This window comes from Gopherus evgoodei, chromosome 10, assembly GCF_007399415.2.
Source record: "Gopherus evgoodei ecotype Sinaloan lineage chromosome 10, rGopEvg1_v1.p, whole genome shotgun sequence".
NCBI classification, from domain to species: domain Eukaryota; kingdom Metazoa; phylum Chordata; order Testudines; family Testudinidae; genus Gopherus; species Gopherus evgoodei.
The window spans coordinates 57,933,097-57,960,180 of NC_044331.1; the positions used below are offsets into that span (position 1 = coordinate 57,933,097).

Genomic DNA, 27,084 nt, shown 5'->3' on the forward strand with positions numbered 1-27,084 from the left:
CTAATCTACAGCAGGTCAGCAGTGGCCAGAAATTATTTTGGCTGATTAGTAGACTCTTGACGAGTTTGTTCTAAGTGTAGTTTCTAGTGGAAAGGTCTTCCTGTGGCTGTTACACACATTATCAACACCAACTGATGTTTTTAACAGATGAGAGATTGAGTAGCCAGAGAGAATGCACTTCCTTCTCACATTGACCTATATTGTAGGTTCTTTGGCAGACCAAGTGGCACCGCAGGAGAGGAATATCTTTAGCATCACCCCCTTCCATTTATTAAACTTTTAAATACTTTATTTTTATTGCATTTGTAGCTTATTTCACAACTTTGATGCACAATTTGAATGCATGATTTATCCCGGTCATATAAGATGATAAATTTGTGTGCTAGGATCTGTAAATCTGTATTTATACATGCCAAATATAAACAAATAAACATTGTTTCTTCTATATCCTTTATTAGATGCTACTTACGCTTCAAGTCTTAAAACACAAGTACACTTTCACAATTATGCAATAAAACAGCAGCTGGGCTCTCACTTCACTCTGTTCTTATATTTCACTGACTGACTGGCAACTCCCCACCAATCCCGTAAATCCAGCCCTACAGGGACTATGTTTCCCTCTGCATTTTTGCAGCTCCGTGTACACTGTACATGTTCCTAAAGGGCATAATTTTGCCACTTTTACTACCACTTTGTTCCATTTTCTTTTATAGGATGATACATGGAGAAAAGTAGAACTCAATGTAACAAAAGAACTACTCAGTGCAAATAGGAATTAGAGGATCTGACCCAAAAATTGACTTCCTATTTTTTTATTTTCAAACACTGTTTTCCAGCACCAGCTACATCACTAGTACCATACTGTCCTACTTAAAGCTGGTACTTCCGGTAAAGGGTTGAGGCACATTGGTGAGGAAAAAAGCCCCCCAAAACCTATTGGACAATATCTACATATATTTTAAATTTTCTAGGTGTCACAATTTATTATTTGAGTTAGTCCATTCTAATGATTCTTATTTTATTTTTTATTTTATTGAAGCATAACAAGTTGTTCAGAGCCTTCTCTTCAACCTAAAGTTAAAACATGAGTGAGACTCGTGCTGCCCTTGAATGTTCTTCTTTTACATCACCAGGACCTTTCTTTTGCTTCTGTATTTCATAGGGTTGCCAAGTGTCTGGTTTTCAAGCGGAACACCAGGTTGCAAAGGGACCTTCCCCAGCCCAGTGAAAATGAGCAAATGAGGGTGGGGGACAGTGAGCGATGGAGGGGAGGGGGATGGAGTGAACAGGGCAGAGCCTCAGAAGTGGCAGGGCAAGGGTGTTAATATAAAATACTAAGATAAAAATCAAGATAGTAGATATGTCTCCAAAGTGACCAGTATTTTAAACTATAAACCCTCTGAACCCCACGAATCATCAAAACTAGCATAATCAAAAAAGGAGCAGGGGAAAAAAAACTGCTTAGTATAAGTAATTCCAAAACCAATTCAAGTACAAAATTGTTCAGATGATTAAAATGAGTATTATGTCCGCTACATTCTATTCTCTATTCTTTACTGTCTTGTGTAGTCACATTATCAAGTTAAGCATTGTGTATAAGTGTTTTCAGCATCTCTATTCAAGTACTAGTAAAACTTTCAGAAGTTATATGTTGTCCTATATGCAGCTCCTGATACATTGCAAAAAAATAGGTTTCTTTGGTTCCTGGTTGGTGTTGCACAAAACCATGAACAAGACAGTAGTTTGGTTTTTATAGTGCTCCTTTCACATGCAAAGACTTGGAAAACATATCGCAAATAATTGGCTAAGTACTTGTTATGCTTTGACACTGGAGGTATAATGGAACAACATGCATTCAGATTAAACGGTATGATGGGGAGTTCCACTGCAGGTATTGCTAAATCACTTCCATAAAAAAGATCCATAGAATTTAAGAGAGCATTCAAGAGAGCAATTCTATATCAGGAATATAATTTTCTACTAAATTCTATTGGTTGGTTTACTAATTTTATAGAAAACATTTCATTTTCTGAGAAAACATAGAAGATTTTAGAGTCACTCCTATTGGTGTAATCTCTACTAAATTCTAAAGGACTCTTCCATTCGAGATATTTCACTCACAGACACACTCACAGACAGACATGAAGATCAGTTTTGTTATCTTGTTGCTTGTGGAAAATACCACCCAGCATTTTTAAATATCACGCAGTGGAGAATGCCCCCTCCAAAGTCTTTATTCTCTACCCTCCCTTTTACAAATGACTCCCTTTGACAACATAGGTTCAACAGTAGCTACTATGACTCCATTCTTTAGAACAGGTATGTGTAAGAAGTAGAAAGCATATTTATAAATAGTTTAAATTCAAATATACAATTTTTTTAACTAGCCAGGTATGACTTGTCTAGAGAATTATACTAGTTGTCTCAGAAAGTGTTTTCTTTCCTTTGGGCAACTGAAGGTGCAGATATGCATGCACAACACCATGAAAACTCTTGATACTTAGACTGCCATAGCTGCTGTCTGAGCTAAATTACCAGTAGTGACTGCTTTAGCTTTGAAAAGGCCAGGTCATAGACCACCAGAAGACATCAGAGATACAAGGCGCAACACCAATAACAATTTGTTTCTGCAGAAGTGACATTTTTCCAATTTGAGTCTAACATTGAGAAAATGAGCAATTTCCTTAGGGTCCTTAAATGTTGATCTAAGTTGGATGACACACCAATAGTATCCTCTAAAACAAACAGACACACAAAAACAAACCCATTCAGGTTTAGTAAATTAATTGTGACGAGTAAATTGAATAATCTTGGAAAGATGGCAGTTGTGGTGCTTGTGCCAGATGGCTTTCTCTGTGGCACTAGCATGGTCCTCAGCAGGAAATTAAAAAAAAAAAAGGGCCTTTTAAAAAAAATTTTTACCTGCTATTATTGTGCATCAGTAATGAATCTATGACATATACAAACTATACTCTTGTAAAGAAATCCAGCATTTTCCCCTTGTTTTCCAAGAGTACAGGAGTTCTTACTAGTTGTCGTTTTGAAATATAATCAATAAATTAAAGATTGCTATCCAGCTACTAAGTAGTAAAGTATAGGTCTAAAATAGAGCCTTAATTACATCCTATCATAGATTGTCCCTGTACACCACTGCTTCCTTTTAGTGATATAAAAAATGCAAAATTTGTTACTTGTGTATTCTTTAATCTTTGCTCCTTTAAAATTCATTCTTTCCTGTAGTAAGGCAATGTCTTCTTACGGGAATTTACTGAGTAGTGCACAGAAATTATTTACAGGAAGGCAGGAATTTTAGCAAGGTAGAATTGGAAGTGGCTATTACTGTCTTGTGGGGTGCCACCTCCATGGTGGCTGGGATAGAGTTGCCAGAAATGATTCAAACAAACATTTTAAAATGTAAAAACCCAAGATTAAGAGAAACTATAAAATAACAAAGGGTTTCTCTAGTTGCTCCAGTCCTTGAGCACCATTCTCAGTTAAAATCTCTGCTGCTGAAGCTATAATGGAACTGTCAGTGACCTGGGTGTGAGTGGTCAGCCTTAGTGGTTATCACAGAAGCCAGATGCTGGAAGCAAGGGTCAGAATAGAAATCAGGAAACAGAACCATAGCTTAGGCCTGGGTTACCTGGAATGAGCCAAGACAGGAGTTATCACAGCCATGGGACCAAACGTTTGAGCAGCTGCTGGGTTTAAGAGCCAGTCTGATGACTCTTCCAAACAATCAAAGAGCTTACTACAGGCCAGCTGGGCTAATTTAGTTGCCCAGAGGCTGGTTTTGCCACAAGTCCTGATTCCTGACAGGGGAAGGCCCTCACCCCGATCTGCTTCTTTTGGAGATTCAAAGATAAGTGAATACATGTAGGTACTGTTGACCACTGAGTAACATTGGAACTTCACCTACACAGCCCTCAACTTGCTTTACAAAGGGGGTCTGGCGTGTAATGAGTATCATTACCCTTCTTTCACAAGAAGCACTGAGATTAAATGTTTCATTATCACACATGAGGTCAGTGATAATGCAGATGGTATCTCAGTTTCATCTAACTCTCATTCCTTATCCACTGGACAAATATGCCTTCTTATCTCTGGTAGCAGTAACTTTGCAGTCTCATTTTTCTACTAACTGCTGATTCTTGCAGCTGAGAAGCCTCAAATCCTCCCCAGTTGGGGTTGTTTGTGTTTAACTGCTCCCTTTCCTAGGAAGGGGCTGACTGAGGCACACAAAATATTCCTGTATACAACTAGGGAGAGGAAAGATGTGTTCTATTTTGTGCAGGTGAAGTAGTATTATAGTTTTCTATACTGGCTCTTCTAACTAGTGGATGTTTATGAATTCTGGTGTTAAAATGAATTCATGGGAAAGGCTAATGGCAAAATAACAAAGTACAGAACATATGGGACAGTGTAGGGCAGCAGTTCTCAGCCAGGGGTCTGAGGCCCCCCTGGGGGGCCATGAGCAGGTTTCAGGGGGTCCACCAAGCAGCAATAGCATTAGACTGATTGGAGCCCAGGGTAGAAAGCCAAATCCTGAGCAACTTAGCTTTGCAGGTCACCTGTGGCATGGGGCGCTTGTCAATTGCCCTATCCTCTAATACTGGCCCTGGCTTTTATACAGAGGCCTGGAGGAAAAAATGTATAGTGGGGATGCTGAAAGCCATTGAACCAAACCCAGTGATGGAAACCACTTCAAGCCAGCACTTATGCTTTTATATGCAGAAAAACTATTATTGTGGTACAGGTGGGCCATGGAGTTTTTACAGCATGTTGTGTGGGCCTCAGAAAGGAAAAGGTTGAGAACCCTGGTGTAGAGGAATAAAGGATTGTGAGGTCTTTACAAAGGAATATTTAGCATCATGCTTGTTTGCAATAGCTGCATCTTGATTCTAAGGTGAGCCAGTTTATTCTGCACTTATTTAATTTGGGTCAGTATGTGAGATAGAGGCACTTTTGTCCTTGTTAATATGAAATATTATTCAACTTTAATGAAGCAGTAAATATGTTAAAGAACATTCCACTATCTCCAAAAGATGCTCTAGGACATAGAAAACATGTGAAAAGCATTGACTAATGAAGCCTGCACTAGTATCATATTAGAAGTGGTGGTGGTGTGTTGTTTTGTTTGTGGTTTTTTTTGTATCCTCCCTGCTTGCAAAATGGAGAAGAATAAGCTGAAGTGGATTCTGTTAAAAGAAAGTCTGCTGGTAGATAGTTGGTGCTTTCCTCCCTATAAATTGGGAAGAGAGATGTTGCAATGAGTCAAAGTTGAAAGAAAATGCTTGAGTATAACCCTTCATGAAATATAACGTGACCTCTGCGAGACAAATGTTCAGCATGGCACTAGTAAGGATCATTAAAGGTATGGATTGAGGTGTGTTAGCAGAATTAACTTTTTTTTTGGGGGGGGGTTAAAATTGTTTTCAGGAAACCAAGTTTGCTTTTGAAAACGAACACCTTTTACTGTTATATTTTTACTGAAAAACATCTTCAAAAAACTTTTTTTATTTTTTGGTTGAAAAAAACAATCTTGCAGGAAACTTTTTGGGAAAAAAAAACAGACAAACCATTATCTCTCTTCCTTTCCCATCCCCTCATTTTCCCAGGAAAAAATCATTGTTTTTTTTCTGTTTTTGTTTACCTGCTATGGGGGTTAAGGTTTAAAGAGCTGGGGTTTGAGGTGCATGGGAAATCTTGCATTGTGCCTGTCCAAATGAGATCTCTCAGTTTAATTTGATCATGGTTTGCTTTATTTCATAACTCTCTGCAAGTTTGTTGGAAGGGTAATTTTGTGGAAAATACTATCTGGCAGCAGCCTTGAACCTGCCGTTTCAGACTTTGTAGCAGGATAATTTCAGCTAATAGCCGAGGCTATCAGAAGAAGGATAGTCTTAGATTTTCTCATACTTAAAGTACCGTTTGAAGAAAGTGGATAACCAACTAAAACACCAGTGATAACACATTTAAAAACAAAAATAAAATAGTTTTTATACTCGAATGTTGTTGAATGAACCAATTTTTGGAGATATTTTTATGCTTGTCTCAGAAAATTACATATGCAAGACAATATAGGGAATGGTACTATTCCCGTTACAGTTATGTGTACAAGAAATAGTTATGTAAATTACTTAAATGTTCTAAGCTAACACAACTTTCTTCCAACAGAGAAGGCACTGCAGCTCTGTGAAGGTTTATATTTGTATACTAGAGGAGAGAATCTAACATCAGAGTAACTTGCTAGATTGAAGGAGCAGAAGGAAAGGCAAGTCAGGGCCTGCAGGAAGTTCCCTTACCTGAGCCTTCTCTGCTCCAAACAACACTTTTCACAATAAACCATTATTCTTGCAGTAATTAAATGAAGACAGGAGCCTCACACACTCAACTAGAGTACATTGAGTTTAGAAAGCAAACAAAATTTTGCCACTTTTAATCCTCCATTTATTTTAGTTGACTGCAAACTTATTATAAAGATTGTTTACAAATACTAAAGATTACATGAAGAAATAATAAAATTAAGAGTATGGTTTACCTATACAGCGAATTGTCTGTGCATATCTTGTGAAGTAAAAGCAGACGCCTGATATTTAGAATTAGCAAATAATAAAAGTGCAGAACTGCATAGTTAAACTGAAAATGGATGTGAGATTCCAAGTATTTGTACTATCTGTGTATAAACAAGGCTAAACTACTACAATCACAGGGCAGAGGAAAGGACCTTAAATGGAAATCAGAGTCTTGCATGCATAAATAAGAAGTCCATAAACTTGGGATCTGATTTTCCGGTGTGTAGAGCATCTAACTCTCCATCTGAAGTCAATGGAAAGCTAGAGTCTCTGAAAATCAATAGACTTGAATATACTCAAGTATAAAAAAGCAAGGGTCAATTGCAAAGTGAGTTTCAAAAAACTGAATATCTACAAGATATAAAGTAGCCAACTAATATAAAAATGAGACAAAGTTAACTATTGCAACACTAGATATTACAGTAATAGTGTCAAAATTTTAAGGGCAGATCCCTCACTGTTCTCAGCAAACAGATTTATTGCCTTCAATAGTGTCAGTTCCACTTATGCTAGAGGTTAATTTGTAAACTTTAATGTTGTTAAAAAGAACAACAACAAAAAAACTATTTTATCTCAAAACATAAACAACTATCCTACAAACTGAAAGAGGTTAGAGTTTCATTTTTTGTGCTGGTCTCATTGTATTTGAGCAGATTTGTGTTTTATGACCTTTGAACCCTATCTTTGAGCTTAAGGGACATCTGCTTCTCATAAAGTTTATTAAGCTTATTTTAGGCCATTACAAGTTAACACGGTAACTTTAAAGATACTGTGTGTACCAAAAAAAAAGAAAAAGAAAAGAAAGCTCAGTGCAATAAAAGATAATGGGTTGAAAAACCGCTTTCAGGACTTTGGTACCCTTTCTTTCTTCTGACTTTTCAATAACCATGGTGTATGTGCTCTGTGAAAGTGGTTCTTTCTCTGACCTATGTTTTAATTTATTTATTTTTTTTGTCCTCCCCTTCTTCATCTACCCTATCTTCTCAGGATACTAAAGCAGAGTGCAGTTCCTGTGTAGAAACAGAAGACAGAAAAGTAAGTGATTAATTTTAATGTCACTTGTGTTAATCCACTTGGTGAAAAAATGTGTTTTAAAGGTTATCAAATCATCATTATTAGTATAGTATAATTTTAAGTTAAATCAAATTGTCTAAATTTGAGGTTTCTAACTGAGGTGCATTTTAGCTTTAAATGAGCCTTTATGTGAAAAAATGATGGAAAAAATTTTTAGGCCTTGAAAATATAGATTATGTGGACACTGTTTTGACTACTGAAGGGAATTGCAGCTCTCCATTTTGTTTGAGCATATAATACAAACAGTGTAAAACCTATCTCTATTGCAAGTCTGCTTTCCATTGTGCTTGGTAGGGCGTGTTTACTGCAGAGAATTTATGTGATGGAGTTGTTAATAAACTATAGTATGTTGCAATAAGTACGGTATTCTCAGAATATCCAGCTGACGATTACTTTTCAAAATGTTTTATCAATGCCTGGCAATGCATTCTTTCTCTGCTAAATTGATGATGTGGAATGGAGTTGACTCTGAAAATATCTTTTCCAGTTGTAATTGTCCAAAAAAGTACATAAAGCTCTACATATCTATTTTTTCACTTTTCTCCTTCATCTAAACCTCATCATTAAAAGATTTATGAGTAATAATTATAATTTATTAACTTAAAAACTGAGTAATATGTAATGTTAGGAGGGATCCTTCTTTGTTAAAATGTAATACTGATATTAAATGAGTGACTTCTACCAGATAGTTGATGACTTCAACCAAGGTCTTTTTTCTGAAGAAATGCTTAAGCTGAGCATTGGTCTTTTCCAACCTGGAAAGATAAATGAAGAAAGATCTTATTCTCATGTTACTAACATGACCCTGTCCAAACTGTATGTTGAAACCACAGCTCTTTATTATGTTAGCATTCCTTTAATTATGCCATGAAATAAAGGAATGCATATAATAGTGTTAATCTTCTTTGATGCACCTTCCAAACAAACATTCTTTCTGAACATTGGTGTTGGAGACAGTATATTTCAACAACTCCTTTATTCCTCAGAAATGAAATTATTTAACTCTTTCTGTGAGTACCAGGTTTTTAAGAGTCTGATTTTTGCCTTGGTTATGTGTTGTTCAGAAATTAGCTTATAATTGATGCATTATTTCCCAAGTCTCAAACAGCATTGTGTCAACTTTCTTTTTACTTATGATGTAATGTAATATTGGAAGTACTGCAGCAGTATAAGTGATCATAAAACTCATTTGCCTTGCTGAAATATATGAGAAGGATATGATAACCTCAGTAATGGAGTGGGGGGGGAATTATTTTCAGCCAAACCAAGGCATATATTTAGGAATTTATGTAAGATATTCAAATACAGATGAAAATAGTGTTAGATGTTTGAAGACCAGAATTATCAAGCTTCTGTGGTGATACAATTCCTGTAATAACCAAGGATAGGATTTTTTTTTCTATTTAAAGATAGGAATATTAAATATTTAACTCAGGCGAGTATTGAACATAATAGAACTAATCTTATGTTGTAATTCTCATGGTTAGAAGTTAAGTAAATATAGCAGTGTTTCATTGGCTGTTCAGATTGTTTCTGAATGACTTTCCATAGCAGAGCTCAAAAATGCTTTTGATTACATTTAGTGATGCTGTCTATGAATAAAGGATATCAGAGTTCATATAGATAAAGGAAGAATGTCTTTTTAGAAGTTTAAAAAAATATGTTCTCCCTGAACATGAAATTTATTTTTTTCCTCATTGCTGTTAATATTCTGATTAACTTAAACAGCCTCAGACCTTAAAAATAAAATGCATAACATTCTGGGGCTTCAGATTTTGATTGTTTTTTCTACATTACTAATTTTATGCCATTCACATGTCACAGTATGTTGTTTTTGTTGTAAATAGTGATAAAATATTTTCAGTTTACATTGGATTGCCAGTTTTTCTGTACTTCCTGTTTGACCTTTCTTTTTGTAGTTGCCCTTTGCTTATCTCCTTCGTCTTAGTTGGGTGGATGGCTGAACATGTTTTTGTGCTGTCTTCATTACCACGTTTCATTGGCATCCTGGGTTAGCTTCCCCATATTGGCTTGAAGATGTTAAATGGTCTCCCCACCCAGTTTTCAGAGAGGGAAGATTAAAGGTTTTTCCAGTGCAAAATTTCAACGCCATCATCAATTCATAGAAGTAAAACAAACTAAATGTTTTTTGTTTTGAGAAAATCTTTAAAAAGTTTTTTAGATGTTTTGTACTGAAGATTTCCACATCAGAGTACTTTTACATTCTGTAGCACTGTACCTATAGGATTTATTTGCGTATGTTTTGTATGGTACATAAGATGTAAATTTTTTCATCTTAATATATTTCACACAGTGTTCCCAATGATCTAGAAAAACCTACATATATTTTGTAATCTTTTTGGGGAGGGGGCTAAGAGGGATTTTTTGCAGGACAACTGTATATACTGACAAAATCACCCAATTCAGAGCACAATGTCACCATGTCATGCTGTTTCTGATATTGTGACTGCTTGGTAGATAATTTTAATTTGTACTATGAAAACTAATGGTAAAATTAACCTCTATATTTGCAGAGATGAAATAAAAGCTGAAAGGTTGTGTATCTGTGCAGTGCTCTTGAACTTATAGGCTATCAAATGGAATAGTTTCTAATAACTAAAATGCTTTACAACAAATATCTGCAACTCCAAGAAAGAACTGAATCCTTGACTTTCTTCTCAAATTAGTGTCTCTTACAATAAATATGGTATTAAAAAAGAATTGCTTAAAACTTTAGAATAATTGCCTCTCACAGAGCCTCTAAAATGTTTATAGATCACATTTGCTTAGGTCTCCTACTAAAATTAATATGACTAGTCATCCAGATTTGAAGATGGTCCAAGATTAGTGTTGGACTGCTAAATCCATATTATGGCACCTATAATGTGGAGGCCTAATTTTCAGAGGTGCTGAGCATGTGCAGCCTCATATGAAGTCTGTGTAAGCAGCAAGTGCTCAGCCAGCACCTCTAAAAGTCAGGCCACTTCTATTAAGGGCCCCAGTTCATCCAAGTGCATCAGAGGGACTACTGGGGCACTTGAAGTACATGCTTCAGGCTTATATATGGATTCAGGAGCTTAACTTTAGGCACCAAAGTTTTGAACACCATTGGCTTGGGTTTTAATTCCTAAAATGGAAAAATTCTGAAACTTGTTGGTTAATTTTTATAGTACAAATGTTGGCAAAGTAGGCTGTCCATAACCAGAAAAAAATTAGGCTGCAAACTCATTAATATATTATCTGACTATGCTTTACGTCTCTTGTTACTTACATTTTATAGTGTCCCTCTATATACAGTGTCACTCTGTAGCCACAAAAGTATATTTAGCCCATCTTTTAATTAAGGTTGTATGTCCTATATCTCATGTTAGATGGCTACAATTAAATACATGGATTTTTTTTTCTATTGCATTTCTGGCAAACACTGTAACTCAGTCCCACATTAAGCATGAGGAAGTGAGACATTAGTTGAATATGTTTCACTGGGAAAGAAAGTCAACAGTTAGCAGAGTACAGATTTTTTAACATTCTCTCTAGTTTTCTCTTAAAGATCTTTTGTTTATCCAGTGACTCATCAAATCATATAATATTAATTTACTCTTCTGCATTGGGACTTGTTGATATAGGACTCACTTTCTGTCACTCACTTTCTTTGTAAACTTTTCCTTAACCCTTACTTGTGCTTGTGTCTGAATATTACTCCCTGTTAGGTCAATGATTGATTTTGGTTTTGGTTCGGATAAACATCCAGAAGTTTGAGTCTATATTTGTACCACTTGTGACATTTCCAGACCAAATGTGTAGACTCAAGAACAGATGTTATCGGGGTGTTTCAGCAAAACCATTTCTGATCATCAGAAACTGGAACTGTCGTGTTGGTGGGGACATAATATATTTCAAACATCAAAGCAAGCAAACCCCCACAAAATGAACCAGATAAAGGAGTGGTAGGGCGGTTTCTGTTGTTTTATTGAACGTGTTTCTTTTCTTACGGACAAATTTCCAGGTCTAATCATTATGTCTCACCAGGAGTACTTTTGTGATAGGCCAACAAGTAGAAATTTTATTTTTTTTCTGTAAAATAGTGTGTAACGTAGCATCAAGGATATATCATTTCTTGATAATGGGAATAACTTTTTTCTGGCAACAATATCTTGCAGTGTACTATAGTGTGTTGACCCATCATAACTAGAGATGATGCATCACAGTGGTGTTATCTGTGAATAAACAAAATGTGATGTTTCATCTATATGGGTGTTTGCCCATGTGCGGATGGCCAGCAAGGAGCCTAAGCACCCCTTAAATCCTATTATTGTGAGGGTGTAAGTGAGGCTTAACTGGTATGCGTTTTGGTGGCACTTTTGCAGAGAGTTTAACGTAATCATTTTGAAGTTTTGTCTCCTGAAGTTTTAAACACCACACCATGACCATTCATCACAGAGATGTACATTGTTATACACACTAGTCCGTTAATATTTGAGATTAAGTTCCCGATGACCAGGAGGAAAGAAAAAAAACTAACTGGGGGGAGGGGATTGGGGGAATGAGAAGATGAGATGTCTTGTGTCCTAAGGATGAATACCATGGCTTAAGGCTGAAGATTGGGAGAGCTGGATTTTATTCATGTTATAGGACTCATGGAACACTGTGAATGCCTCACCCCTCTGTTCATATGATTATTGTCCTGTTGCCCTCTCCCTGCATCTCCCGGAGGGCTCTTCTGTGATTTCACCTTGCCTACAGCTGCTTAAGAGCTGTTGGGCAGGGAAGTGGGGTGATCTTTTTATTAGTGCTGTCTCCTGCCTTTCTGCTTTTGGTTCCTGCACTTTTCATAATGTGACAGACTCTCTCACAGAACAATTGTAGACAGCATACAGGCAGAGAGAATCAGACAGCCCAACCACAGAATTGTTTTGAGAATACATCATTGTGGCAAATATCAAGAGTGTCCTTGATGAAGGGAGCATGCAAAATCGCAACCAACAGACATTGTCTGCTGTCTTTATCAGTTGATTTGATACAGATACAACTCTCAACTCGGAAAGTTTTTATATTTGAGCTTTAGTATGGTTATACCTGTGCCTAGTTTTTGCAAGTGGAAATCACAAAATATATACAGTATATTTAACTATGTTTCTATTTGTGCTTCTCTGTCTGTCCTCTCTGTTCATCTTCCCCAAGTTTTTTGAATCAACTTGAGCTCTTCAGGGAGGCTGGGGGAAACAAACAAAAAAGTAGTTTAATCTAATTGTAACACTGTTGTAGAAAATATTTAATGTTCCCCTCTAGCGGTTGATCCAATTACTGCTTCTGCTATCTGACAGTTCATTCCTTTAGCTCAGGTGATAGAGATCTGTACTTTTCGGTCCTGGGTGCAAACTCGTAGAGAACCCATTCTGGAATCATTAAATAAATATATCACAGGCGTATTCTGTTTAAACACACACACACACACACACACACACACACACACACACACACACACACACACACACACACACACACACACACACACACACACACACACACACACACACACACACTTTTCCCAATAGAATTATTGAAACCATGTAGTAGGAGTTCAGGACCTAGTTTACAAAGCCTGAAGGAATACAAAGAAATATTCTGATTCCATCTGCATTGGGCACCAGAGACAATCCAGTGCAATTAGGACATGCAACATTAGCATCCTTTTATTTGCTCTTTTATAATAAAAAATACCACTGATGAAGCATGTTGTTACTAATTAATGGGAACTATTTTCTAGTTAATAATAAAAAATAACACTGGATATCGATAAGCTTAATTTCAATAAGATCTACATCTCTCTTGTCTAGGAAAGAGTAGAATTTCATCTTCATTTGAATGTGCTGGCATTTCAGTCATAAGGCATTTTAGTCATTTGGACTATTCATGAGGGTAAAGATAAGCATGTTTAAGTGTTTATAGGATTGGAATCACAGTTGGTTTTCCTAATTCTCTAACAATGGCTGTGATTTCCACACTACAATAATAGCTCAAAATGTCCTCAGTCTTTCAATCTAAATATACAAATATGTTAATTTCATATTGGTTTTGATTAGGAGAAATATTAAATTGCTGAAAAATCAGTTTACCCTATATATATAAAATAATGAACAAAACAGTTTATATAAAAACAATTATTGGATCGCTCATGAAACTGCCTATTTCTAGGATCAAACTTTAAATAATTATGAATTTTAATAGATTAAGTGCCCCCCTGCGCCACCACCCCCCAACACACTCCTCCATTTTAGTATCCCTTTGCAGAAATCTAAAAAATAAGGGTATTAGTGTGATATTTCCAACTGAGAAATGCTAGACATCTTCTGAAGAAGTGAGGTTTTACTTACATTTTGAAGACTTAAGAAATGGTAATAACCTTTGAATAGGTACCTAGATTTTAGGATGGTTGCTAGGAATGAACTCTGAGCTTTCAGAAATGTACCTATCATTGTTAATTAGCATAATAAAATATGCCCTTTCAAACAGCTTCCCTATTACGTGGTCCAGGAAAAAAATACATATTAGTTTTGCTTTTCTGTAACTTTTTTTTTAACGTGAAGGCAAATAATTTGTATAGATTTCTATTTCAGAACCAGATATTTCAGTTCCAAAGAAATGGTTAAACTTAAACTGCTTCTCATGCTTGGATGGTATAACATGAATGTTTTTTGCCACCCGACCCTTTCAATGAGCATGGGGACCCCGACTCCCCACATACACCGAGGGATGGAAGTGGCAGAGAGTATGCCTTAGCGGACTATTTTGCAGATGACCCTGTCTCCCCCCCCACCCCTCTCCTCGAATTAAGATGTGTTTTCATAGGGTGTATGGTCCAATGGAAGGTCAATGAAGGTGAAGAAGGACAATGCAAGAAGTTGTCTATCGCAGCTCTTCATAGAGGAGGGTGAGGGGGTTATGTGAAGAAATGTACCGTGTGTGCATCTCACAAATGGTGTGTTGGTCATTTGTCTGTAACTGTTAGTCTCTTGTCTATTTAGACTAGAAATTCTTTGAGGCACAAGCCCTCTCCTGTTTTGTCCTTGGCACAATGGGGTCCCAGATGCAGTTGGGGCCTTTAAGCAATATTGGAAGGCACACAATAAAATCATGTTTTAAAGGAGTTTCTTTAGGTCAGTAATTACAGCTGATAAGTTGGCTGGTCCATCCATCTATTTTATTTTTGGCTCAAAGGTGGAGATTTTTGAATGAAGTGATTGTCAACCTTCCTGTTCCCACATACTGAATTTACTTCTGTTGTCTAACTTTTGAAGTTGATGGGAGTAATTCTCAAGTGTGAGATTAGTCTTTACCTTCAGGCTTTCAGCCTATAAATGAGGAGGGGAGTACATTTAATTAGCCATCAAAACTTAATCTACTTTGTGATGTAGATCTTTCTCTTCTTCCCTGCATTGAACCTTTTATATATATTCAGTGTGATTTCTCTGCAACAAAAAACTTGGGGTTGGGAATGATTAGTGGCATGAAATTATTCCATCTCAGAACTGCTTAATCTGGAACATGATTCAGGCATAATCTATATAGTAAATTCCTCACTGTGCAAGGCAGAGAGTTACAGGTCTGTGTATTCCCAGCAACCTAGATTAGTCTTCTTTGTGCTTATTGTATGAGACTCTTTTCTCCACCGTTGCCTGCTCTCTCCCAGTTTTATCCCAAATCTAACAATATTTGGTACTTTTCTGAAAGCTCTTCTCCTTGAGTCATGTATCTATGAAAGATTCTCAGCTCTGATCGAAAGAAAGATATCTAACTTCATAGTTGCAGAGAGACGTTTGGAACCATAACTGCTCAAGGCTTAAACATCAGAAGCCAAATAATAAGAATCCAAAATATATTTTTGTAAAAATCTCATTATTTTAAGCCAAATTGAAGATGTTTTCTGACTCATGCTTTTTGAGCCCTTGGAGCTAGCCATACTGTGTGTCTTCCTCTTTGCAGAGGTTACTGCACTTTGTTCTCTCCGGAACCTGTTTTCCATTGGCTACCACAGTGTGCTGGAGGCAAAACAAATAATTATAAAAGTCTGAATATATAGTCAAAGGAAATAGCAAATAGGCGGGTTAGGGGAAAGGGGATGAAACCCTGGACATAACATATTGGTTAAATATTGTGAGCCTTGTGGAGGTGGTAGTGACATCCCACTTGCCATATTCCCTGGTGAGACTAAATTCCCTAACTTCTCCTCCGATTGCCATAGCAAATGTGAAGAACTTCACTAATTTGTGTATTGCCACGTGTGTTATCCTGTGATGATGTCACATGTTTATTATAAAATGTTAGGTAATATGAAATATCCATATGTCTCAGGACTTAAATTTCTTTCAAGTCAGAATCATGATCTTTCCAAAAAAATTTAAATTCCCCTCCAGTTGATAAGCAAATTTTGTCCTAGGGCAAAGGCACAGGAACATAGTATCTACCCACTGTTCTTGATCAGAACATTGGAGATACGGAGACAGCTATATAGTTGGCATGACTTCCGATGAAGTCTGCCTTCATTGGTGTTTCACCCATTAATGTTAGCTGAGAATCCAGCCAACAGTATTATATCCTCTTTCAGAAATAGTCCACATGCAACCACTTACTCACAATATTACTAGAAGTTTAAAATATCTGTATTTTAGCCTCAAGTGCAGGAAAGGAGAGAGAATATTGTGGGCCCCATGTTGAACAAGAATACTAAAGGAGATTGAGAATAAGAGTATGTCTACACTGTGAAGTGAAGGTGTGATTATAGCATGGATAGGCAGGTAGACAGTCGCTTGAGGCTAGCACATCAAGCAGCAGTGTGGCTGTGGTGACACAGACGATAGCTTGGGCTATCCAGCCAATTACATGTCCTGGGGATCAGGCAGGATCGTATTTGGGTGGCTAATCTCAAGCCGCCGCCCATGACACTGTGACCACGCAACTACTTTTAACATGCATGTGACCTTAAGCAAAGCTAAAGTGTTTGTCTTCCTGAGGTGGAAAGCACCCTCCTAGCTTTAGTATGGACATGCCCTAAGATATTTTCTCTTCTCCTTTTCTACTCTATCACTGGGGTCAAAGGCATATAGCAGTTGATTGGCACAAAGTAGCTGTTCATTCTAAAAATGTATTTTGGGTAATCTGTGGTGCCATGCTATTTTATCAAGATGTCACCTTTCAGTTCCATCACACATGAGTTTGAAGTCAGTGCATAATTTGTGCCAGGGTTGAGCCTCGGCCCCTCATAGCCCTGGCAACTCTGGGCTTGCCCTGTCAGTTATGAAAATAAGAAAATTGCTTGAGCCTCAGCACCTCTTTCATTATAAATTAAGCACTGGTTGAAAGTGACCCAGAATTGCAACTGCAATCTTTTTCTTGATGGTATTTTGGAATTAAAAAAAAATTAGAGCTGCAGCAAACTGAGTAGAATCTATGTTTAAAAGATGTTCTGTGCCAGATAGTTGCATTCCATTCCCTTCCATTTTCAGTCTGACAAATACATTTTGTTCCCTGGTTTAGTTTCTACGTTTTTGTTTGATTCAGACCACTTCCTTTTTTATAGACTTACCATTGCTGGAATCTGCAATGACATTCTCTACAGTGTTCCCTGGAGGCACCATAATGCTGACCATTAACTAGCAGCTAAGTGTTATTAGCTCAGTGGTTCAAGGTCACTCAAGAAATTTCACTTCATTTTCTGTCCTCCAGCAGGAAAGTAGTTCACAGAGAGACTACTTCTGAGATGCCTCTTGACACAGAAATTCAACACTTTCATGCTCTGAGTGCTGAGGGTTTATGAGAGTAATAAGCTTTATGGTGTGCATTAGGCCAATAACGTGATAGGTCAGTTAGTTAGAAAATTTCCCCATAGTGACATAATTATCTTCTTGAGGAATGTGGTATGTGTAGTAATGGCTTTCACTGCCTATTGATGACAATATTTTGTACTTTTTAATGCCTCCTGTCATAGGATCTCAAAGCACTTTACAAACATTAAATATAAACACCAGGAATGCAATTATAATATTAATCGAGTTACACGTGGGGGAATAGAAGCATGGAAAGGACACACAGCCAAGGTGTCACGGTGTGCATCATAGGTATCTCTGGGAACAAAACACAGAGCTCCTAACTTAGAGTGTCTTCTCTCACCACTAGACACAGTCCTCACAGTTGTGTGTTTTGTTTATTTCTTCGCTATATATTTCACTGAAAATAGAAGGGGAGAGAGTGGCTAAAATGAATAACATTTTGACTAATTATTTATATTCAGTTAATTGGAAATAAGTTCAGATTTTTCAAAGTAATATTGCATCCTAAAAACACATGAACTAAATCTGAAGCTACTTTTTTCTCATGCTGGAATATTAATAACTACCTAACTCATGTAATCATATGTTTGTGGTCCAGAACCCAACCCAACTCCCACTGAAGTGTAAATGGAAAGATTCCCAGTAGAACCTCTAATTAACTTCAATGAGAGACTCGAGTTACATGACTTATAAACTCCAGCCTGGTACAAAATACCATGAGAGGCTCTTTTTGCACCATTTTTTGTTGAGAGAAGAGGTGCTTAAAATATTTCAAAGGCTCTTGAAGTGAGATTCTCAACACAACTTTACTAAATCCTGAAGTTTTAATAAACTTGAGGTAAGCTTTTGGATGCTTATGTGAATTGGACCCAAACTTCAAATTTCTTGATTTCACTCATTGCTATTAATTAGTGTAATACGTCTAAATTGTCCCCAATTTACTTGCTTTTATGAAAAAGTGACTTATATCTATCATTAGAGAACTCAAACTCACACCACAATTTTGAGCCTAACTTTAAGCAGCAAACCTGACAGTTCTAACATAAGGAAATACAAATCCATCAGAATAGAATTGCTTATTGTTTCCTGCTATGTAGACTGTAATTATGGAATTTCACAATTCAAGTGATGACAATTTCTCCTGTGTATATGTCCCTCTATCACCACTTAATTCAACTGCATCTAGCAATCTTTAATTTGATAAAGTGGAATTGAAGTGACAGCAGATGACAGAGGTGCCAAAACAATAATCTGACCTCCCACTGAAGTGTCAATGTGTTGGACTGCATGACTCTTACACAAGCTGAGTGCTCAAAAGGCACGTTGACAATATTTTTGTTACGCTAGAAAACCTGTAGTTAAGACATGAGAATAAAATGGTTTAAATCCTAATATGCACACTTGTGATGTGGCTTCCCCTCTTATTGTTGTTCCCACTGCCTTTGTGTAAGCACTTGATTGGTATTGTTCATAAAGTACCTTCAGAGCTTTAATGTGATGAATCTTTCTCTAAACCTTTTTTATGTTTTTTTTCCTAAATCTTTTACAGCTGTGCACCTGTTCTAATAATTTAAGTCTGGAAGGAACGGTTTCTTCTTGACTCTTATGGAGCAGCTATTTCTTTTTCTTTTTATGCCTGTGGTGCAAAGTGGGGAATAGCAAGGAAATGCCTTTCCTAAAACAAATTGGAGGCTATTTTTCTCTTTCCCCCACCCCCAAGTGGAGGGTAATGTAAATAATACCTAGTTCCAATTCACACCTGTCATTATGCCTTCTATTACAGTAAAAGTTACTACTACAACTATTATACAGTGGTTGTGAATCAACAACCTGACATGGTCATCCTTGCCCTTTGTCCTTTGTTTTCAATGTATATTAAATAGACAATATATAATAGTTACATTTTACACGTTGATTACGGACTGATGATTCAGTGGTGTTTTGCTTAGGCAAAACATTCATACTTTAATGATTTCATTGATGTAAGTGGAAATTCTGAGTCCTCAGTACCTCTGAAATGCAAGTCTCCTCTTTTGGTACATGACTGTGGATTTTAGATATCTTAGGAACTCAGCTAATATTTTTGTTAATGGTATTTATAACATCTGTTTACTTTCAGATCTGATTTGATGCCATATCTAAATTGAATCATGTACTTTCTGTGGTCTGTTTTATCAAAAACAATAACACTGTTTCTTTTGAAAATTTGAAGAATAATACAATTTTGGTCATTTAATATGATTTGCACTCTTGCCTTTCAGTTGATATTCTGTTTGTTCAAAAGCAGTTTTTGATCATTTAGATACTGGGATGCCAATACCCTTCTGTTAAATTCTGGATTGTTTGAGGATAGTTGCATTATGTAAAGTTTTATTTGCCTGCTTTGTTTTTCTATAGTGTTTTTTTGTATTTGCTCCTTGTCATGAAGTTAAATGGTTCAGAACTATGAAAATTACCTGATAATATTCCCTGAAAATGTAAATGAACACATCACAAGCAGAATTTTGTATTCTTTAGGGTTTATTGATATTAAACATCACATGGAAGATGGGAGACATTCCAGAAGACTGGAAAAGGACAAATTATAGTGCCCATCTATAAAAAGGGAAATAAGGACAACCCAGGGAATTACAGACCAGTCAGCTTAATTTCTGTACCTGGAAAGATAATGGAGCAAATAATTAAGCAATCAATTTGCAAACATCTAGAATATAATAAAGTGATAAGTAACAGTCAGCATGGATTTGTCAAGAACAAATCATGTCAAACAAATCTGATAGCTTTCTTTGACAAGGTAACAAGCCTTGTGGATGGGGGGAAGCAGTAGATGTGGTATATCTTGACTTTAGTAAGGCTTTTGATGCTGTCTCGCATGACCTTCTTATAAACAAACTAGGGAAATGCAATCTAGATGGAGCTATTATAAGATGGGTGCATAACTGGTTGGGAAATCGTTCCCAGAGAGTATTTATCAGTGGTTCTCAGTCATGCTGGAAGGGCATAATGAGTGGGGGTCCTGCAGGGATCAATTCTGGGTCCGGTTCTGTTCAATATCTTCATCAATGATTTAGATAACGGCATACAGAGTACACTTTCTATAAAGTTTACGGACAAAACCAAACTGGGAGGGGTTACAAGTGCTTTGGAGGATAGGATTAACATTGAAAATGGTCTGGACAAACCGGAGAAATAGTCTGAAGTAAATAGGTTGACATTCAATAAGGACAAATGCAAAGTACTCCATTTAGTAAGGCACACATACAAAATGGGAAATGACTGCCTAGAGGGAGTACTGCGGAAAGGGATCTGGGGGTCATAGTGGATCATAAGCTAAATATGAGTCAACAGTATATCACTGTTATGTCCCAGAATGATGTTTGCATTTTTTTTTAATTAGCAGGTGTATTGTAAGCAAGGCACAAGAAGTAATTCTTCCACTCTACGCCACACTGATTAGTCCTCATCCGGAATATTGTGTCCAGTTCCGGGTGCCACATTTCAGGAAAGTTGTGGACAAATTGGAGAGAGTCCAGAGAAGAGAAACAAAAATGATTAAAAGTCTAGAAAACATGACCTATGAGGGAAGATATTAAAAAGGGTTTGTTTAGTCTGGAAAAGAGAAAACTGAGAGGGGACAGGACAGTTTTCAAGTGTATTATTACAAGGAGGAGGAAGAAAAATTGTTCTTCTTAACCTCTGAGAATAGGACAAGAAGCAATGGGCTTAAATTGCAGCAAGGGCAGTTTAGGTTGGACATTAGGAAAAACTTCCTAACCATCAGAGTGGTTAAGCACTGGAATAAATTGCTTAGGGAGGTGGTGGAATCTCCATCATTGGGGATTTTTAAGAGCAGGTTGGACACAGACCTCTCAGTGATGGTCTAGATAATACTTAGTCCTGCCTTGAGTGCAAAGGACTGGACTAGATGACCTCTTGAGGTCCCTTCCAGTTCTATGATTCTTTTCTTCAGAAGAATAAGTACCTTATTACAAATACAGTTTTTGGAAAGTTTTCAACAGAAGTCATTAGTCCAAGTTAATTGATGGTGTAACTCCATCAAATCCTTTAATTTATATTTTACCTCAATATTATTTTAACTCATTTTTCTGTAAGCCCACCAAGCTCTTAAAAGGGGAATTAAAAATTAATTTGTAGTATACAATTCAATCAAGTGGAGTATTAAGAAGACTGAGTGAGAATTAATGGCTGAAGGGTAATTTGATGGGAGATATCTGTCAAAATATGCTGAAAAATAATTAGTCTAAGTCTATAAACAGATTCAAATTTACTCTGACTATATCTAGCGAAGTAACTTTCCAGCAATTGTAAAACTAAAAATACAGAGGGGAGTCAACTTTTAAAATTATACAGAAATCTGCATGGGCATGTTAAATCAACCTGCTACAAACTGGAAAGTGTTCTATGACTTCTTTGTAAATGCTGGATTTGGGACTGAGGAACAAATTACAGCAATGGGGCTTAGCAATTCAGCTTTTACTCTCTTGCACATTGCTAAGCATAGTACTCTTGAAAATAATGTTTCCAATAATAACCTTTCCCAAGCCCTTAATACATATACTGTGTGAATTATATAAAAATTGATTGAATCCATGGCATTCTAAGATTTGTCATTACAATTCCATTACCTAGATTAGTTTAAACGTGTTACCATTAATAACCTGACATCCTATGTGTATACCCCATAGGCAGATGCAAATTTACAGGGTAGGTAGAGTTGCCAACTTTCTATTTGCAGAAAACTAGAACACCATTGTCCCACTCTTGCCCTGCCCCTTCTCTTAGGTCCCACCCCCTCTCACTCCATTCCCCTCTCTCTGGGGTAGGGCCATAAATGAGGGGTTCAGGGTAAGGGTGGGGACTTGGGGCAGGCGGTTGGTGCGTGGGTGGCAGTGTGGGGTGCAGGCTCCAGGAGGTGCTTCACTCAGGCGGCTCCTGGAAAGCAGCAATATGTCCTTCCGGCTCCTAGATAGAGGGGCCAGGTGGCTCTGTGCACTGCTCCTGCCTGCAGGCACTGCCCCCGCAGCTCCCCTTGGCCACATTTCTCGGCCAATGGGAGCTGTGGAGCCGGCACTTGGGGCAGGGGCAATATGCAGAGCCCCCATGCACCATTATGCCTATGAGCCAGAGGGAGATGCTGGCTGCTGTGGGTGGCCAATCAGACTTTTAATGGCCCGGTAAGCAGTGCTGTCCCTTTTCAACCAGGTGTTCCAGTCAGAAACCAGATGCCTGGCAATCCTAATACAGGGTGGGATGACACTGATTTTAAATAGTTCTATCTCAAAATGTGCTTTTGCACCACATTCTGCAGGGATCAGGTGTCACCAGTCATTAACTCCCATGACAGCAGGGCTGCAGAGAGGTACTTGCACAGCCACAGAAACCATTCAGCAACAGTGTGGCCTCCCTGTCCTGGACAGGGGTCTCTGTTCTCTTATGCAAACCTCCACATTACCCAGATCCCTTGTGTCATGGTATGACCCCCACTCTGAACCTTAGAGTCCAAAAGATGGGGTACCAGCGTGAATTCCTCTAAGTTTATTTACCAGCTTAGATCTGAGAGGCTGCCACCAACCAGGACTTGCAGTGTCTGGTACACTCTGGTCCCCCCAAAACCTTCCCAGGGGACCCCAAGACCCAGACCCCCTGGATCTCACAACAAAGGGAAATAAACCATTGCCCCCTCCTTTTTTCCTCCCAGATACTCCCCTCCCTGGGTTACACTGGGAGATCCTGTGGTTCACCTCCTTGAATCCTAAAACAGAGAGGAATGTCACCTTCCCCCCTCCTCTTTTTCCCTCACCAAGAGGCAATACAGATTCAAGCTCCATGAATCTAAAACAAAGAGGAAATTCACTTTTCTCCTCTCTCGGAGAGAGAGACAGTGACTAGCACAGAGAGAAATCAGGTTTTTCCTCCCCCCGCTTCTCTCCTTTCTCCTACCAATTCCCCTGGTGAGTACAGACCCCCTCCCCTTGGATCTCACACAAGATAATCAAAAAATAAAAAGGTTCTTAAAAGAAAAAGCTTTTAATTAAAGAAAAAAAAAAGTAAAAATTGTCTCTGTAAAATCAAGTTGGGAAATGTTACAGGGTCTATTAGCTTCATTTAGACCAGGGGGATCTTCCCTCCCAGCCTAAGTATATAAGTACAAGAAACAGAGATAAAATCTTTCCAGCAAAATACACATTTGCAAATAGAGAAAACAGTCAAAAGACTAAAACCGCCTTTCTAATTTTGTACTTACTAAATGTGAACAGAAGATTAGAGAGCCTGTATGTACGTCTGGTCACTCTTAGAACCCAGAGAGAACAACAGACAAACAACACAACACAAAGACTTCTTCACTCCACCAAGATTTGAAAGTATTTTGTCTCCTGATTGGTCCTCTGGTCAGGTGTTCCAGGTTCACTGTTTGTTAACCCTTTACAGATAAAAGAGACATTAACCCTTAAATATCTGTTTATGACACCTTCCTTCTCCCCCAGCATGAGCTATATGTCCTCTGCAGTATGTAGCTCATGCTTGGGGACTAGGGAGGGATTCAGATAATGTGGAGTTTTGGATAAATAGGAGAATACTGTTTGCCTATGAGAGGTGGGGAATGATTCTTCATTTGAGTGGGGGAGAAGTTCTGTATCAAGTGGCATATTAAAATGGCTACCGGGTAGAAATGATGGGAACCTCAGTGATATCCATTAGCAGGGGCATCCATAGGAAAGTTAATTCCCTCAGGTTTTCTACTTGAATCCTCATATAGTCAATAAAAAGCTAAGTTCTGCTCACCAAGATTACAGCCATATTGAATTTGAGCCTGCAGATGTCACCTATTCATTTGCAATAAGAGACCATTACATTTCATGCAAACTGCCTAAAATTTGCACACACAACTTTGTTGAACCAGTTGGTGCTATCGCCACCTGTTTCAAAAGCCTGACAGAAGCTCAAAACAATTTATAGGAAGTATGTTCAGAATGTACCTGTTTCAAACGTGTAGGTGTGATTACATGACTGTGAATACAAGGATGTGTCCAGTCTCATGCTGTCATACTATCACCGAAGCTCTGAAAGCTTTTGCCTTTCAGTGTGATAAAGTAATCATGAGCTGAGCTGACACAGAGCTATTTTTATAGATAAATGGTTCCTACTCCATGCGTTTTGTTGTTGTTGTTGTTGTTGTTGTTTTTTGTACTGGCACTGGTTTTCGATAGAGCATTACCTGCAGCTCCTCTAACTCCAACTTCAATTCTTTATTAGTTGTTGAATTTGAATTTATTTTTCCTCAAATAATACAGAAGCTGAAAGTTGAAATTAAAACTAGAGCAGTTTTGCATTAAGTATTACTAAAAATATTTACTGCACCATCTACACCTCCACCCCAATGTAACGCTATCCTCAGGAGCCAGAAAATCTTACCATGTGAAACTGCATTATATCAAACTTGCTTTAATCCACTGGCATGTGCAGCCCCCCTGCACCACCTCAAGCACTGTTTTACTGTGTTATATCCAAATTCATGTTATATCGGGGTAGAGATGTATTTAACTTTAACACTGGGTTGCTGAGAATTGTTTTACAGACCTGGAGCTTTATGATTTCCATATTTCATGCAGAAATAGTGTCTCTTCTTTAACAGGAACTCAGTGTCATTCTATAGAATTTGATGAAGTATTTTTGGAATTTACCCAGTTGGACGGTTGGAATTTTAAGACTTTGCTGACAGGCACCTAAATAATTGGCCAGATTTTCAAAAGAGCTGAGCCATGATTTGAAGCTCCCACTTTTAATTCATATATACTCTTTCAAAATTTGGGCTTATATGTTTGGAAAATATATATATAATTCAGCACATTGACTGGACTTTACCCAGTTTCAAATTACTGTAGGCTGAGTGGACGTCTTTCAGTGGGCTGGTGCAGTCAAAGGCAGCTGTATAATGTCTAAATGGGATTTGTATAACACCACAGTAGAGAGCAACCTGCAGGGCTCAATATTCCAGGAATACCATAGGGGTTTTCTGGGACAGCAGCTAATAGGTTATGTATTTTTGCATAAAGCCCTAAGGGGTAACATTTAGAGAATTTAGGCGTCACTTTTCTGACCCCCTTTGTTTATCAAACCTTTTGGTTTTCTTTTTATTCCTGTCAGTAATTTCTTTCAGTGTTGTCTTAATGTGGTAAACTTTTGTTCTAAGTTGTTAGGATATTTTCCACTAATATACTACTGTACTTGCCAGTACAGGTAGTGTACTGTGATTTCACAGACAAGTCAAAAGTTATTTACCTTCTTGTTTCACTAAAAGCTAATTTCTGCTATGCTTTCTCATGCAGAATAGTATCCTACCCTACATATAACAGTTGTTGAAATGAATGAAGCTACTTATGGAACTCACTGTTAGCAGAATCTGGCTGTATATGTGCTTATTTGCATAAATCAACCACTATATAGTTTGCCTTGTAGTAGATGTCAGTCACTCATTGCCCCTTACAATGAACTTTAGATGCTAAAGAGGAGATGGTGTTCTTTTTTCCAGGTCTGTATGTGTCTAATGATGAGTAATAACCAAATCCTGCTTTGGCTGACTGGTAGAAACACAGAGCATTTGCACTAATAAAGTGCTAACTAAATTGTCCTTTAGAGTTCAGTACTCAAAAAACTTCTATATATTTTTTTAGTTTTAAATAAAAACTCATAAGCTCCTCTGAGAGAGATTTGGCTTTCAAGGTTATTGGAGCCCAAAAGATATGCTTTCATATGACCCCTTGAGACATGGGAATGAATCATTCTGAAACTGATTGCTTGATATAGACTCATATGTTTTTAGGATAGCAGTGGTGTTCTCCTGTTGATGATCTAACAGTAAACTCCCACCATGGTGAATGACCCTGCAAGGAGTACAGATTGAGGCTGGTGTGGAGAACTCAGATCTTTAAGGGGCTTATCAAAACAGTATTGGCATCCACTTTCCCTTGAAGTCAGTTGGAAAAGTACCATAAACTTCAATAGGCTTTGGATTAGTTCCTGAATTTCCACCACATCTCAATTAAGAGCCCTACTGCTTAGGGGCAGCTTGGCTTAGAGACTGGATGACAAGCATTTCCCCAGACACATGCCCGTCCTCATCAGTTCAGCCCAGGGCTGCCCAGAGGATTCGGGGGCCTGGGGCAAAGCAATTTTGGTGGACCCTTCCATAAAATTTTTTTGCAATACTATATAATACTATATTCTCGTGGGGGTCCGTGTGGGGCCTGGGGCCTGGGACAAATTGCCCCACCTGCCCCCACCCCCGGGCGGCCCTGGAGCCTAATGACAGTGGTTTGTTGGCCCTCGCTAAGGCCTCTTAATGGAGCCCATGTGCAACAAGTTGCATGATAGGGGCCTATATCCTCTTGTGCAGGGGGAGTTTACAGCTGCTTTTGTCTACTTCAACAGAAGCATCTGATGTACTTTGTCTCCAGGCTCTTCCGCTATTGTTCATGGCTACTTATTACAATGTACATGGGCCTACCGATGCGAACTTTGAAATGTTTTGTGTAGCATGTTTAATGCTGGTCAGTGCTTTAATGTTAATTGTAAAATGGATATATATA

The 27,084-nt window shown here is 37.8% G+C and overlaps 1 protein-coding gene across 9 annotated transcripts in view; it reads left to right on the top strand.

Moving 5' to 3' along the window:
• Positions 1–27,084, top strand: part of RBFOX1 (RNA binding fox-1 homolog 1) — a 2,538,143-nt gene that overhangs the window by 1,511,545 nt on the left and 999,514 nt on the right. For all 9 annotated transcript variants that reach the window (XM_030577473.1, XM_030577470.1, XM_030577474.1 and 6 more), the window contains exon 5: positions 7,563–7,610. In XM_030577473.1, the coding sequence (XP_030433333.1) occupies positions 7,563–7,610 (48 nt within the window). The remainder of the gene's footprint in view (positions 1–7,562; positions 7,611–27,084) is intronic.